Source organism: Carcharhinus amblyrhynchos, chromosome 28 (genome assembly GCF_965287045.1).
Source record: "Carcharhinus amblyrhynchos chromosome 28, sCarAmb.v2.hapA, whole genome shotgun sequence".
Taxonomy (NCBI): Eukaryota; Metazoa; Chordata; class Chondrichthyes; order Carcharhiniformes; family Carcharhinidae; genus Carcharhinus; species Carcharhinus amblyrhynchos.
Genome location: NC_137351.1, coordinates 1578849 through 1596198, shown reverse-complemented (window position 1 = coordinate 1596198; position 17350 = coordinate 1578849). Strand labels below are relative to the sequence as shown.

The 17350-nt window shown below is 40.5% G+C and overlaps 1 protein-coding gene across 4 annotated transcripts in view; it reads left to right on the top strand.

The window, feature by feature from the left end:
* dmxl2 (Dmx-like 2) overlaps positions 1-17350 on the top strand; it is a 163605-nt gene that overhangs the window by 19484 nt on the left and 126771 nt on the right. For all 4 annotated transcript variants that reach the window (XM_080213997.1, XM_080213999.1, XM_080213996.1 and 1 more), the window contains exons 2-5: positions 10336-10461; positions 11881-11952; positions 15428-15506; positions 16375-16516. In XM_080213997.1, coding sequence (XP_080070123.1) covers positions 10336-10461; positions 11881-11952; positions 15428-15506; positions 16375-16516 — 419 coding nt within the window. The remainder of the gene's footprint in view (positions 1-10335; positions 10462-11880; positions 11953-15427; positions 15507-16374; positions 16517-17350) is intronic.

Here is a 17350-nt window from a genome sequence, read left to right as displayed (position 1 = left end):
TATATAGCGAGCAAGGAACAATACTTTTCACTGTATGTTAATACATATAACAATAATAAATCAAATCAAACTTCAGTTTATCGTTGTTGGCAATGTCACAATTTTATTGGTATCAATGGGTGCTATTCTGATTGGCAGTTGGTGACTAGTGGAGTGCTGCAGGGATCGGTGCTGGGGCCTCAGCTATCTACGTTTATATAGATGATCTGGAGGAGGGGGCTGAGTGTAGGGTGACGAAATTTGCTGATGACACGAAGATGAGTGGAAAAGCAAATTGTGCGGAAAGTCTGCAGAGGGATCTGGATAGGCTGAGCGAATGGGTGAGGACCTGGCAGATGGAGTATAATGTTAGCAAGTGTGAGGTTATCCACTTTGGCAGGAATAATAGTAGGAGGGATTACTATTTAAAGGGCGAAAAGCTGCAGCATGCTACGGTGCAGAGGGACCTGGAGGTCCTTGTGCATGAGTCGCAAAAACCCAGTCTGCAGGTGCAGCAGGTGATCAAGAAGGCGAATGGTATGCTGGCCTTTATAGCGAGGGGGATAGAATATAAAAGCAGGGAGGTCTTGCTGCAACTGTACAGGGCACTGGTGAGGCCGTAGCTGGAGTACTGTGTGCAGTTTTGGTCGCTGCACTTGCGTAAGGATATTTTGGCCTTGGAGGGAGTGCAGAGGAGGTTCACTAGGCTGATACTGGAGATGAGGGGGTTGGACTATGAAGAGAGACTAAATAGACTGGGTGTGTTCTCGTTGGAGTTTAGAAGGATGAGGGGGGATCTTATAGAGACATAGAAGATAATGAAAGGGATGGATAGGGTAGAGGTTGAGAGATTCTTCCCGCTTAGAAAGGATAGCAGGACTAGAGGGCACAGCGTCAAGATGGTGGGGGGGGGGGATGCAGTTTAGATCGGAGTTGAGGAGGAACTTCTTCACTCAAAGGGTGGTGAATCTCTGGAATTCTCTGCCCGTTGAAGTGGTGGAGGCTACCTCGCTAAATATATTTAAGTCACAGGTAGATAGGTTTTTGACAGATAAGGGAATTAAGGGTTATGGGGAGACAGCGGGAAAGTGGAACTGATCCACTTCAGATCAGCCATGAACTTATTGAATGGCGGGGCAGGCTCGAAGGGCTAGATGGCCTACCCCTGCTCCTATTTCTTATGTTCTTATTGTCCATCCTTAGTTGCCCTTATACAAGTAGTGATAAGTGCCTTCTTCAACCACTGCAGTGAATATGGTGAATGTACTCCCACAATGCTGTTGAATAGGGAGTTCTAAAATTTTGACTCAGCAATCATGCAGGATTGGTGATATATATCCAGATGAGAATGGTGTTATGACTTGAAGGTGAGTGTTTTCCCTTCACCGCCTTTGTCTTTTTATGTGTTGGAAGTCATGTGTTTTGAAGGTTTCGGCAAAGAGCCTTGAAATGTTGCTGCAGGTCGTCTTCTGATCTTGCAACATTCATTTGTGTTAAAGTAATTATATTATCTATGCTGATGTCTTTGCAAGAGTAGATTAATATCCTTGCTGAAATGAGGTGTAGTCAAATTACTTCAGTGTGGTATCGTTAAAATTTGAACTGAGTTGAAAATTGAGTTTTAGTTGGTGAGTGGAATTTTCAACTTTGGCTACCCTGCACCCCTGCCAATCAGCCATAGAGAAGGGTAAAATTGAGCAGGATGCATAATGGATGGGCAATCCACTACTTTCTGTTTTAGTCTTCCACTAGAGTTTAAGTTCTGACCAATAACTAAGATTGATGAGCTGTGATGATATCCATCCAGTGTAACTCAAAGTTTGTAAACTTCCCTCGATTGCAATATTTAGCTCATATGTTGGTCGTCACATGTTGGCTTTTTATTGGAGCAAAAGATGTTGAAGATTGTCAGAAAAATGCTTGAGGAATAGGAATCCTGAAGATGAGGGACAGAGATCTTTCCTTCTAACCTGTGATGAAATTGCAGCTGGAATTGTAGTTGCAACTGTGCCACTGTGTCAATGTCCTTAGCCTGTAGTGTTATTAATGCCAAATGGAATTTGATATTAGTGAAAGGAATTGAATTAAAATCAGTGTGGAAATGATGCAGAACATTAAGGCTGTTACTCAGCATTTTGGAAGGATATATTGCTAACATTTATCATTCTCCCTTGTCTCAAATTTTGTGTTTTTAAAATACAAAAATTAGTTCGTTCTTACTCTGGTTAAACACCAAAGACACATCTAATATTCAGCAATGACCTGTTATTTGCACTAAACGTGCAATTTCTTCCTCCTCCCACCACCGATTATCTATTATGCATAACCGTTTAAAAGGAATTTCAAGTGCTTTTGTGAGAGGAATTGATTCAATGGATAGTGCAGTTTAATGTGTAGTGCTGAATTTAATTATATTGTTTCTGTACTGTGTTGAATATAGCTTCTAATGTTAACACTGCTGCCTGTAGGAAGTACAGTCTCAAAGGTAGCAATGCACCTGGCTTTACAAACCTTATTTTTCAGGACGTTGTCTACCGCATACTGTTATGACCAGATGAGGGGTCGAATGGCTTCCCTTTTTCTCTGGAGTGTAAATTCCCTCTGCTTATTTGACTGCAACAGGTTTTTGTTTGAAAAGATTGTTTGCTAATTCATGAGTACTTAACTGTGTTTACATGCTCTGATCATAAACATGCACAAACAAACTTGAAATTCACACATACAAATACAGATTACAAAGTAGGGGTGGATAGGTTGGCCAACTTAGAGTCCACAAGAAATAAAAGATGTTCAATAGTTGGTCATTTGGAGTCTCAACTGGAAAGAAATCTCTTTGTCTCAGATTTTGCTGTTTGGGGGTGGAACTTTCTCCAGAAGTCGCTGCATGAGAATTAGAAGACAAGTATCTGTCTGGATCACTCGGGTGTCAAAAGGCCAGAAATCTAATAAAAGGCTAGATTTCTGGCCTTTTGACACCTGAGTGATCCAGTAAGCATATTTGATTTTCTATATTTACCGATTCTAAAGAAGGGATTTACTGAAAGAATAGAGATGGCTAGGTGTCAAGAATTATACTTCGTCATGTTTAAGTATTTTAATTGGCAAAGGTTATGCAAATTATTTTTGTTATATTCTATATGAGTTCTTAATTTATTTTGATAATAACTTCTTAATGGATCAGTTGATTCATACCTGGCATGAAATACCTTATGCTCACTTGACTGCCAAAACCAAATGTAAATGCTAACTCCAGGTGAACCTCACAATATACTTGAGAGCTTCTGATCTGGTCCCTAACACAAGCGACTAACCTTTTGAGTGGTTAGACTTAAGCAGTTGAATACCATTGGTTGTTTCCATAGGCCTTGATGATTGGACAGGAAAGAAGATTGCTCCCAAATCCCAGGAAATGTCATTGTGATGTACTTGTAGACTTGCTGTCTGTGCCATGGAGTTGGAATGTAAGTTAGCGTCTGCTGTCTTGATGTAGGTTGAATTCATTTCAGTCTGTTTCAAAAGATCTGTCTTTTCAAAAATACCCAATTCCTGTTTCCAGCTGATGGGTGAAAATCAATATTTGGCATGAGCATAAGTTCTTAAACATATACTAAAGCACACCAAGTGGTAACAAACATATTGTGTTTTATGTTCAGTTTGAGGGGGAAAAAGTGGTTCAAGACTATTATTTTAAATGGAAATAAAGGCAGATATGAGGCATGAAAGCAGAGCTAGCTAAAATAAACAGGCAAATTAAAGAATTAAAGAATTTAAGAATTGCATCATCAATGCAGTAGAAGACATTTGAAAAGAAATTTCAGAATATAAAATAGATACATTCCAATGAGAAGGAAAAATTCCAAGGGGAAGATCCAGTATCCATGGTTAACTAAAAAAGTTAGACAGTAATCAAACTGAAAGAGAAAGGATATAAGTGCACAAAAATGGGTGGCAGGTGAGAAGATTTTTCTGCATTGCAGGGGTTCTAAACCAGTTAGTTTAACATTCATCATAAGGAAAATGTTAAAAGTTATCAGTAAGAGTGTTATGGCAGCGTATGTAGAAATAGTCAGATAATCAGGTAGAGTCAACATTGTTTTGTGAAAGGGAGGTCATGTTTAACTAATGTTTTTGAAGGAATCATATGTGCTGTGAATATAGGGAAACTGATGGATGAACTGTATGTAAATTTCCAGAAGGCATTTGATAAAGTGATATTAAAGGGTATTGAAGAAATTAAAAGCTCATGGTGTAAAGATAATGTATTGGCATGGATAGAAGATTGGTAAGCTAACAGGAAATGGTGGGGGGGGGGGGAGCGGGGAGTAGGCAAAAATTGATTATTTTCTGGTTGACAGGATATAACTTGTGTGTAACAAAGATCACTGCTAGGCCTTCAACTTACAATTTATATAAATAACTTGGATGAAGGAACAGATGGTCTGGTTGCTAAATTTGCTGACAACACAAAAGTTAGGAAGGAAAATAAATTGTGAAGAGGACATAAGGAGATTACAGTGGATAATAGGTTAAGTGAGTGCGCAAATATCTGGCAAGTAAAGTATAATGTGGGCAAATGTGAAATTGTCCATTTTGTCAATAAAAACATGGTGAGAGCTCTTAGATTCAGAGGGATCTTAGTGTCTAGTGAACAAATCACAGGCTAATATATAGGTATAGCAATTAATTAGGAGAGCTAGTGGGATGCTATCGTTTATTGTGAGGGGACTTGTTTGTAAAATTGGGATGGTTCAACTTTCCTTGAACAGGACACTGGGGGAATTGCATCTGGAGTACTGTGTACAGTAATGCTTTCCTTATTTAAGGAAAGATATAAATAAAGAACAAAGAACAACCCAGCACGGGAAACAGGCCCTTCGGCCCAACGAGCCCGCGCCGCCGCATCACCCTACACCTATTCTACCCTACATGTCTACGAATGGAACCCCTAACTTAGCCAGATTCAGGGGAGAATAATGTCAATTTGGTAAAACCAATCAGCCTAAGAGCACATCTTTGGGGTGTGGGAGGAAACCGGAGCGCCCGGAGGAAACCCACGCAACCACAGGGAGAATGCGCAAACTCCCACAGACACAGTCCCAAATCCATGTATCTGCACAGCTAGCAGTGCTAGTCACCAAGCTGTTGCGGCGCCCGTCTACCGGTCCAGGATCAAGCACACCCACCGACACGAAGTACTAGGCCACTCCCGGAACTTCCAAGAGCAGCCCACGCACGACCCACCGTGTGCATGCCCTTCGTTTGACACGAGGTGGACCTCCACCTGCGGAATAAAAAGACAAAAACGTTAATCTTACAAGCCTGCTTTTCCGGTGTCTCCCGAGGTTCTAACCTTATTTAATAGCCCCTACCATAACCCTCCATCCTCGTTTCACTCGTGTCTATCTAACTGAACCTTAAACGAGTCCAACGTTCCTGCCTCCACCACCCTACTCGGTAGCGCGTTCCATACCCCCACAACTCTCTGTGTAAAGAACCTTCCTCTCACTTCCAAATTATACCTCTTCCCCCTCACCCTTAAATCATGACCTCTCGTGTTTGTACCCAGTCTAGGGAGCAGTCTCTCACTATTAACTCTATCTACTCCCTTCAGTATCTTATATACCTCTATCATGTCCCCCCTCAATCTCCGTCTTTCCAAGGAGAATAGTCCCAGTTTCTCCAACCTTTCCTCGTAACCCAGCCCCTCCATGCCAGGCAACATCCTGGTAAACCTCCTCTGCACCCTTTCCAGAGACTCCACGTCCTTCCGGTAGTAAGGTGACCAGAACTGGACGCAGTACTCCAAATGCGGTCTAACCAACATTCTGTACAACTGAAGCATTAGACGGCAGCTTTTATACTCTATACCCCTTCCTATAAAGGCTAACATTCCATAAGCCTTCCTAACAACCTTCTCCACTTATGACGCAACCTTCATGGATTTGTGAACCTGCACTCCCAGGTCCCTCTGTATGTCTATACTCCTAATCCGTCTACCTTTTATCACATAGCTCCTCTCTGCATTATTCCTTCCAAAATGCATCACCTCGCATTTGTCAGGATTAAATTCCATCTGCCACCTATCTGCCCAATGCACCAACCTATCTATATCCTGTTGTATCACCTGACAATCCAGTTCAGTACCTGCCAACCCTGCCATCTTGGTGTCATCAGCAAACTTGCTGATCACACCACCTTTGCTCTCTTCCAAGTCATTTATGTATACTACAAAGAGGAGAGGTCCCAGTACTGAGCCCTGCGGCACACCACTGGTCACTGGCCTCCAGCCCGACAAGGTCCCCTCCACAACTACCCTCTGTCTCCTATTACCCAGCCAGTTCTCAATCCACCTAGCTACCTGGCCTCGTATCCCTTGCGCCTTAACCTTTTCTACCAGCCTACCATGAGGGACTTTGTCAAACGCATTACTGAAATCCACATAGATGACATCAGTGGCTCTCCCATCGTCAACCGTTTTTGTCACCTCCTCAAAGAATTTCACCAGATTCGTAAGGCAAGACCTCCCTCTAACAAAGCCATGTTGCGTATCCCTAATCAGATCGCAACGCTCCAAATGCTCATACATCCTACCCCTAAGTATTTTTTCCATTAATTTCCCTACCACCGATGTCAAACTCACCGGTCTATAATTTCCAGGGTTATCCCTACTACCTTTTTTGAACAGCGGTACCACATTTGCTACCCTCCAGTCCTCTGGGACCTCACCTGTGTCCAAAGAAGAGACAAAGATTTGTGCCAGAGGCCCAGCAATTTCATCTTTCACCTCCCTAAGCAGCCTGGGATAAATACCATCAGGCCCCGGAGCTTTATCCGTCCTTACGCTACCTAAAAGCCCTAGCACTTCCTCCCTCGTAATAGATATCTCCTGCAACTGATCCTCAGCTCCCTTCAAGAGACCGCACGATTCTGAACCCCTCTCCTTCGTGAATACCGACGCAAAGTATTCATTCAGGAGCTCCCCCATTCCCTCCGACTCAATACATAACTCTCCACTCTTGTCCCTAAGAGGACCAATTTTCCCTCTAACTACTCTCTTGCCTCTAATATAGGAATAAAATGCCTTTGGATTTTCCTTAATCCTACCAGCCAAAGCCATTTCATGCCCTCTCTTCGCCCTTCTAATTCCCCTTTTTAGCTCCCTCCTACTCTCTCTATATTCCTCCAGCGCACTCTCCGTACCCAGTCGTTTCGACCTAACATACGCCTCCATCTTCTTCCTGACCAAGTCTTCAATACCCCCTGTAATCCACGGCTCTCTAATCCTACCTTTCCCATCCTTCCGCTTAACTGGAACATACCTCCCCTGCAACCATTTCATTTTGCCCTTAAAAGCCTCCCACTTGCCAACCGTGGACTTTCCAGCTAACAGTCCCTCCCAATCAGTGTCCTGCAGCTCCCTCCTAATCCTGCTATAGCTCGCCTTTCCCCAGTTCAGCACACTCCCGTTCGGCCGGCACTCGTCCCTTTCCATTTTTATCCTAAAGTAGACAGACTTGTGGTCACTGTTAGCCACATGTTCGCCTACCTCTACCTCACCCACCTGCCCCGGCTCATTACCCAACACTAAATCCAGTATAGCCCCTCCCCTAGTCGGGCTAGTTACATACTGCTCTAGCGACCCTTCCAAAACACATTTCACAAACTCCTCTTCCTCCGTACCCCCAGCTCTAGGCCCCCTCCAATTCACTCCTGGAAGATTAAAGTCACCCACTACAACCACTCTATTCTTCCTGCACTTGTCCAAAATGCCCCTGCAAATGCCTTCCTCCACCGACCTTGGGCTGTTGGGTGGCCTATAGTACACCCCTAGCAATGTGATCTCTCCCTTTTTATTCCTCAACTCCACCCACAGTGACTCAATCCCTGTCTCTTCCATGTCGTCCCCCCTCTGCACTACTGTGATGTTTTCCTTTACTAACAGTGCCACCCCTCCACCTCTCTTCAACCCTCCTCTGTCACACCTAAAACACTTGTACCCAGGAACATTCAGCTGCCAGTCCTGCCCTTCCCGTAACCACGTCTCCGTTACAGCCACCACATCTAACTGCCTCACAAACATCAAGGCCCTAAGCTCATCCGTTTTCCCTGCCACACTCCTAGCATTGAAACAGACACAGTTCAACCCACGAGTGTCCCTCGAAACCTCCTTCTCCCTGATGTGTTAGGAGTAGTTCAGAAAGATTTACTAGATTATACCAGGAATGGGAGGATTGTCTAATGAGGAAAGGATGGCATGTATTGACTGGAGTTTAGAGGAGTAAGTGGTGATTTTGATTGAAACCTTTAAGATCATGATGGGTTTTGACAGGGTGGTTGTGGGCAAATCTAGAACTGTGGAGATGGGGTCACTGTTTAAAAATTTGAGCTTGCTCGTTTAAAACAGATGAGTTCTTTTTCTCTCATAGGGATGACAGTCTTTGGAACTCACTTCTTGAAAAGGTGGAGGAAGTAAAGTCTTGAGTATTTTTAAGGCAGAGCTAGATAAATCCTTGTGAAAGGGAAAGGCAAGAATATAAGGTTCAAGTTCCAATCATGGTCCTATTAAGTGACGGAGCAGGCTCGAAGGACTAAGTGGCCTACACCTCCTAATTCGTATGTTTCTGTTTTGTTTATGTGGAATATGATGTGCGATTGTATCTCATTTGCATTAAATTAAAGTTAGGATTTATTAAATGCGGGTCTACATTCCAAACACATCAGTTGAATTGGCAATTTTCCAGCTCCTTGTATTGTTGACATCATTCCTGAATCACTGGTATTGTATAACCTGCCACAGAATTAATGTTGTATACTTCTGTTGAAGGGCCATAAGAAGCCTTTTGGATAAGGTTTACAGCCTATTGACTAACAAATAAAGTAACTTTGCAGTTCTTGATCTGAAGAGAGCTAGTCATCATGGTCTGCTGCCAAGAATCCGAACAGCATTGTTCCTCTTGAATCTTTGTTTAAAATTGGTGCAGCAACTGATCTGGATGAGGAACAGTATTTGTGTTTTGGTACAGTGTTTATGTGTGTCTTCGGATGCTGTATAAAATTACTGGGGTTGTATATAACACTATCATTTATATGTCAGATTAATTTACAGTTCAATTTTGCACAATAATTAATGATGGGAAAAGTAGATATTTTGCAAACAGCTGGCAACTAAGTACTGGGCAAATCTAATAACAGATCTTTACTGCTGCATTTCTTTTACGCTGAATATTTGTGCTTTAAAATACTTTCTATATATGAACTGGTGCATTATTCTCACTCTTTCTTTACTGATGTTCTGAAGTATATTTTCAATGATTCTAAGCTGATTAAAATAGCACTGTCCCTGGTTTCAGATCCAACCCATGTCATCTTTCCCAGCATAACAGGTTGCTGGAGACTTCAAAAGTTATAGACTTAAATAAATGGGTAGTCTTGCTCAACTTTGGAACAGGTAGATTAACCATTTGTTGAATATAGCTCCAGTTATTTTTAAAATGTAGAAGTTGCAAACTAAGTAAATCGGAAAACAAGATAAAACAAAACTCACATTCTGGAACTCTGAAATTAAAACAAAAATTGCTGGAAATACTCTGCAGATCAGGCAGCATCTGTGGAGAGAGAAAAACAGGGTTAATATTTCAGATCCATGAAAGATTATCAACCAGAAAAGGTAACTAAGTCCCTACATATTCAATCTGACTTGCTGACTATTTACTGAAAAATTAATGGGCGGAATTTTTCCGGTTATGCCCGCCCCAGGACTATTTCCCACCTGAGGTCAATGGACCTTCAAATAATGTCACATTGTCCATCCTCCCTGTGACGATTCCCGTGCTGGGAGGGACTGGAAAATTTACTCCAATGTTAGAAGTGTACAGATGTAATGGAATATACAATAGTGATTGAGGAGAAGAAAAAGGTAGTTACAGAAAGAGATAACTGTTAGCAAAAAATGGTTATAGCAGAGAGATGAACAAGAGAGATAGAATAAATCATGAGAGACAAATTGAAGGACAAAAAAAATGTAAAGTTGGTAGAAATTGAAAGAAGGTATGGGGAAGAGACCTACTTCGTATTTTTAACTGTGAGCTACAACATAGGGATTTGATCAGCATATGTATCGAGTGTACCAATAGCAATACGTTCAGAAATATGTCTCCAATTTATTTAAATTTTTGAAAGTTTTGTAAATACTGTGACTTGTCATTATGATTAATTTCAGTTATCATCGCAATCCTGTTTCCTGTTGTTAAGTTAATTCTGTTTGTTCACTTATAGCTCCTCCCTTGATCTTGTGAAGTTTTCTTTTAGTTAACATTGAGGTTCATTCATTGACCCTTGTTATTTCTGCTTTCCTAGGCATATGCTTCGGGATGCGACATAGTGATTCTTGGAAGTGACTTTGAATGTGTTCAGATCATCCCTGGTGCTAAGCATGGAAATATCCAAGTGGGCTGTGTGGAATGTTCCCTTCAGCAAGGCAGGGTATGTTTTTTTAATTACTCCCAGTAATGTACTGATGGAGAGTTATATCATGTTTTTGGGTTTTTGTACTGTTTGTATAAAGAACTGTTCTACATGTACTAAATTTTCATTGATGTATATTTTATAATTGTGTTTTATCTGAGAAATACAGGTCAGACTTTTTCCAAAAAATGGCAAACTCTCAGGTTCCGATTGAAAACCGGCGTGTTTATCCCCAGAAAAATAACCTGGTTTTCACTCCACGTCTTCTCTCTAATAAACAGTAATTATTTCATTGAGAGAGTGCTTTTTTGTTTAGAAGAGCAGGGGACAGGCATGTTTTGCACTTTCACTCTTGAGGGGTGGGGGCTAAAGATGCCAGAGAAGCTCGCTCTACAGGGATCACGATTTCCTTTTTAAAGGGCGTTCGATGTTAAGAGACAGCACTCCTACCAGAGACTATGTCCTGGTGGATTGACTTGCACCATGGCTTCCATCACCAGTTCTATCATCTTGGACCCATTAGCATCCTGAAGAGAATTTGTGTCCGCCTCCTTGCTGACAGGTTTTCTATACAGAAAGTGCGGAAATAAACCATTCAGCCCATCAAGCTGACTTCCGACTTCCGACGGAGCATCTTACCCAGGCCCTGTCCCCAAAGTGTTTCTTATTTACCCTGTTAACCCCCACAGTCTATACATCTTCAGACACTAAGGGGCAATTTAACTTGGCCTACAGCCTAACCTGCACGTCTTGGACTGTGGGAGGAAACCAGAGCACCTGGAGGAAACCTGTATGGACACAAGGAGAATGTACAAACTCCACACAGTCATCTAAGATCGGAATTGAGCTCAGGTCTCTGGCGTAGAGAAGCAGCAGTGCTAACCACCGTGCTGGCTCATCAAGTGACAAGTACAAGGTGGTTCTTACAAGCAGCATGGTGAGCTGCACAATTTACCATAATATGTAGGAGTACATTGCCATGATACTGCTGGCAACAGCATGGATATTCTGCATTGAATAATAGTTCCAGAGATTGGAGTTGCAGTTTTAGTTTGCTTCATTTCAACCTAATCAAGATAAATATAAAACTTTGCATTTATGAGCATGTGCTTTCACGCTAAGTCTCCAAGAAATGTCTTTTAGCCCCTAAAATCTCCTGATTTTATACAACAGTACAAACGAGAAACCTGCACAGTATCTGATATTTTTTCTTCTCTTAATAAAATAATTACTGTTTATTAGAGTGAATCATTGAAAGTTTAATTTGAAATAAATATAAGGAATGTGTGATTCTTTCACATCTTAAACCTCAGTGATATTTCATAACATGCATACTGATATGAAATTGTAATGCTAGAAATTGGCGTGACCTCTTAAGCGCATGACTAGGATTATGTGAGATTAGTGAATAAATAGCTTTAATTGTGTCATTTTTAGATTGCTGCTTCTTATGGGAACACTGTTTGCATTTTTGAGCCAGTACCTGTAAGCCATTATAAAAGAAAACTTGTAAGTATTCCCACTTACTCCCAGCTATTCCTTTAAAGTGCAGCGCCTTCCTTTTGTTAATTTACATTTAAGTATTATGTTATTATCAGTTAACTTTTCGTACGTTTAAATGTCATTATATATTAACATTCAGTATCTTCAGTAATGGTTTCTTCATATGTGTGGCAAGATTGGAAAATAGAGAACTATACATACAGAAAATTAGCAGTTCCACTCTTAGTTTTAAGGTTATATTTTGATCTAAATCAGTTGTGTTACAAAGTCAGTAGAAAGTCTTTGTATCCTTTGCATTTTCTTTTAAAGGGCAGATCTAGAATGAGGAATTGTAGGTTAAATAGTAATTTAGTCATGGATAAATGAGAAGTAAGCCGAGACCACACAAACCTTTTCCTGATAGCAAGCCTCTGAAGAGGAACCTTCCAAAAAGCAATGGGAAAAGAGATTCAGTAAGTCCAGTTCAGTCAAAATTTTCCTCTGAATCAAAATCTGCAGTTTTGCAGATGTTGCTTTTGTTTTAAAAAGGGTCTGGAATAAATTTTATGAAAAAATCTAAGTGAAATATATCACCATTGCTCCAAATCAAGTAACCTCCAGCTAGAGCTGTATAAGAGAAAAGAACAGCCAACAAGGTTTGTGCTCTGATTTAATGTTCAAATCTGAAACAGAATCCTGGATCTTTGTGTTAATTGCATTATGCAATAGACTGTCTAAAGCAGAGAGGCTGGGTCCCTGAAATGACAGAGTTCTGAGGCAGAAAATGAAGATAATGATGAATCTGAACAAATTGTACCAGTGACGATGAGTTTTAACTCTGTGTTGAATGCATTAGTTGCAAACTCGTTCCAACTGTGCTGTAACTCAAAGTATCATACTTCAACTGATGTTCTGGTCTAGATCATTTGTGGCTTACACTGAGACAATTTAATCATTGTTTCAAAACAAATGGAACAGATCTTAACGAAGTGTACTCAGCTGCTCTTTTGAAATTTTAGCCTTCTTAAGAATGGGAGAAAGATGATCTGTTATTTCCAACAGCTAGTTGTATGTGTTTCTTTTACAGTGCTCATAGAAACTAAGAGCGATAGTGGTCATTCGGCCTTTCGAGCCTGCTCCACCATTCAATATGATCATGGCTGATCCTTTTATCTCTCCTTTATTTCCACTCTCTCCCCATATCACTTGATGTCATTAAATCTAATAAATTATCTATGTCTTTCTTGAATACATTCAGTGATCTGAATGTTACCTACAGCTGTCTGTAGTAGAGTTCCACAAGTTCACTACCGTTTGAATGAAGCATTTTTTCCTCATCAGTCCTAAATGATCTACCCCATATCCTGAGACTCTCTCTCCTGGTTCTATTTCCCAATCAGGGAAAACATTCTTCTTGCATCTGGACTATCTAGCCCTGTTAGAATTTTATATGTTTCAATCAAATCTCCTCTCGTTCTTCTAAACTTTAGTGAATATGAGCCCAGTCAAACCAATTTCTCCGCATAGGATAGCTCCACCAACCCTGGGATCAGTCTAGTGTACCTCTGCTGCACTCTTTCTATGGCGAGTATATTGTTCCTTGGGTAAGGAGACCAAAACTGCTCGCAATACTCCAGGTGTGGTCTTACTAAGGCTCTGTATAACTGCAGTAAGACATGCCTTCTTCTGAACTCTTATCTTAGAATGAAAGGCAACATACCGTTTGCCTCCCTAATTCACTCACCTGAAGAAGGAGTGACATTCCGAAAGCTTGTGCTACCAAATGAACCTGTTGGACTTTAACCTGGTATTGTGAGACTTCTTACTGTGCTTACCCCAGTCCAACGTTGGCATCTCCTATTAGCCAGCCAAACTTCTATTTATACTAACTTGTTGCACAATTAGCCTTATTTTGCAATAACCTTTAATGTGGCACTTTCTCATGCCTTTTGGAAATCTGAGTTACAGTACATCACTGGTATCCCTCTATCCAGAACAAATACAATTTCTGATTCGATTCTTTGATTTACTACACCTTCCTAAATTGATTCCTTTTCCCTGCTATTTAGTTTAAAACCCTCTCTCCTTCACTGGGTAATGCAGCTAACTAGGACACAGTTCAGGTGTAGATCATTCCAATAGTAACAGCCCCGTTTTTCCCGTTACTGGTGTCAGCACCCCACGAACCGATCTTTGAGCTACACATTCATTGATATAATTTTATGTATAGTTATCTTCTCTTTTACTATGACATGGTAATTGACAGCACTGCTAATCTACATTTCATAACCTGCAACGGCAGCACAGTGGTTAGCACAGCTATCTCTCAGTGCCAGGGATTCAGGAGCGATTCCTGGCTTGGCTCACTGTCTGTGTGGACTTTGCACTTCTCCCTGTGTCTGCTTGGGTTTCCTCCAGATACTCCGGTTCCCCTCCAAAGTCCAAAGATGTGCGGGTTCGGTGAATTGGCCATGCTAAATTGTCCGTGTGTCGGGGGACTAGCTTGGGTAAATGCATGGGGTTATGAGGATAGGACCTTGGTGGGATAGTGGTCGGTGCAGACTCAATGGGCCGAATGGATCCTATAAGTAGCACTAATGAAACTAGTAGAAGATTAGAATTATAGCCACATTCTATATTGCTGAATCTTAAAAGTACTGATCAGTTTCAAATAAAACTTATTACATAAGTGGATGTCCTGAAATCATTTTTAGCTAAACTTTTCTGGAAATTATTCAAACTGAAATGCACTCAACCTGTAGCATGAGAATTAATATAGCTTGGCCCAGTGTTGGCCATTGCTGAGACACAGGCACCAAGGAAGTACAGAAAGAATGTGCTTTAAGTGTGTTGTCTATGATTGGTTACCACAATTTCTTCTTTCTAGCTGCTGAAGATCAACATAGCCTTGTGTCAGAGCAGAGAGTTCAGTTGCATGTCTTGCTGTTCAAATCAATTTGTGGATGAAGTGATGGAGAATAATATAGATATTATGAAATGGCAGGGCACCTAGTCTGAGCAGTATAAAAGTGCAGTTGTCACATTCTATATTTATTTGTGTTGTATACCCTTCCAGGACATTGGCAAAACAACAGTTTCCAGACCTTAAATGAGTACCTTAATCTTGCTATAAATGAGGTGTGCAGTTGGTAGAACTATATTAGTACTTGTCAAAGTTTGTTTAGCTTCTTAAAAAATAAACTGTTGTTGTGCAGTGCAACAGAACAGTGTATCATAATAGGTCCAACTCTTAGCAGTCGAGTTTTTGTTAACATTTATTCAGTTAGAATTTGCATTTTGGAGTCAATTTCTCTTTTAATGCACACAGAATTTTGGAAAGTGTTGCCACCTGTGAAAGTCAATTTCCTATAATTTTTCAATGCGTATGGGTGAACACAGATTAACAAAATTTGAAATTCAAAACTTGTTTGATAGGCTTCATTTATTTCCTTGTAGAAATAACATTGCTTTAATTTATTTTTAAATCTATTGAAAACTGTAGGTCCTAAACTATCAATGGCAAAAGACGGGACAGTTTTTTCTTCAGTCTATGGCATACAACCTGGCTTGGGACCCGCAAGGTAAATGAATCTACAGTGAAATGTTGTTTGTTTTTGTTTGAAGTAAGTGTATAGGTAGAAATTGTTGAAATACAGTTTTCAGCCAGATTTAAGCTGATTTAAGCTTAAAGATTTGAATCCTAAGCTGTTATACTTAAAAAGTATATATTTTTTGTAACTTTTGAATTTGTTTTTTTTTCCCTTTGCGATCATCTAAACAAAAACATGCACAACTTCAGATGCTGGAAAAAACATTAAGCACATGCAGCAGAGGCAGGCCATGTTGTAGGTGGAACCACAATATCTTGGTGACAGATTGTATAGTAGGATTGAAACCCTGCAGTTTAACAGTTGGAGTTTTAACAGTCACCGATTCAAAATACTTGGTATTCTGTTGCTGCAGAAATTTTGTTCATCTAATCCAAAGTGCACACGCTGATTATCTAAGTATAAACAGCTTGCGTATTATTTGACAGTACTAAGTCTCAGGAAGCCCCAAAGGTTATGCAAGAGCACTCTTTTGGTTTAAAAATGTAAAACTGTGCAACTTATTAGCACAGAGCAGATAAGTTACCTGCTACTTACCTAGAAAGGAGTGTCCTACTTGTTCAGCAGGACCTTTCACATTCCTCGGAATCAAATGGGAAGACTCTCGGGTCAGTAATTGGTTTGCTTATCAGGGTTCCGTTGGGATCTGGCAGTGTTGTATGCCTGTCTGGTTCAGGAATCTACCACAGAGTAGATTTGAAGTGAGTTTTCACTTTCATATATACTGTAGTGATCCAAAGAAACCTGTTTACCTCTACAAAGAGTGCAGTCACTGATCTATAGTCTCCAGCATTATTACTAAATTAGATTTACATTTATCATAACTTTCTTCCTTTTATAGGTAACCAATTATTGACAGCTACAGATCACCTACAGTTATGGTCACCTCCTTCTAGTGACATCCTAGAGGAAGAAAATAGTCATGCTGAGGAATTTAAATTGCAGCCTGATTTAAATGATTGGAAATGTATCTGGCAGTGCAAGTAAGAATCCATCAAAAAAAAATTCTTAAATTTTATTCTTCCTTTGTGATCCATGCAAAATGAGATAATGGAATGATGTTCACAATTTTCAAAGGGTGGACGTCTGTATGATGGTGTCTTATCTGACAGTCATATTTTGTTGGTTTTCTTGGAATAGTGACATTTTTTGTGCCTAGACTACCTTCTCTGAGTTTTATTGTACTGTGTTTCTGAATTCTTGGTTGAAGTTATTTTTATTTTATAAGTTATGAAATACCTGAAATCCTGGCATGTGGCAGGTCAAGGTTATTTTTATTAATTAAAATGCAATATTTTGTCTGTCACCAACTGCCATCCTCCAGGATCTCTGCTTTCCTCCTTTGTACAATGTAACTAGGAGAGTTGAGGTTGACCCAACATCAGGTCTGATTCATAAGCAGCTCACTCATTTTGAATAAATCCATGTTAGACTATCTGCCCCATCACGTGTAGCCTGAAACAGGGAAGCCCATTAGGAACCAGCAGCAGTTTCAAGATTGTTATGGAGCAATCCTACTACTCCTCCTATTCCTGACACTGCATCATGATGTGGAAATAAATGAGTTTGTATCTATGTATGCACTGTTTGTGAACCAAATCCTCCACTCACCTGATGAAGGGGCAACGCTCTGAAAGCTCGTACTATCAGATAAACCTGTTGGACTTTAACCTGGTGTTGTAAGACTTCTTACCTATAGATAAAACCCACATTTTTTGGTGGCTGTTTGCTGGGCTACACCCAAGCATGCCAAACTGACAAATAATGGTCACAGTTTGTCATAGCATTACCCGGTAATGAATATTCACAACTGAATA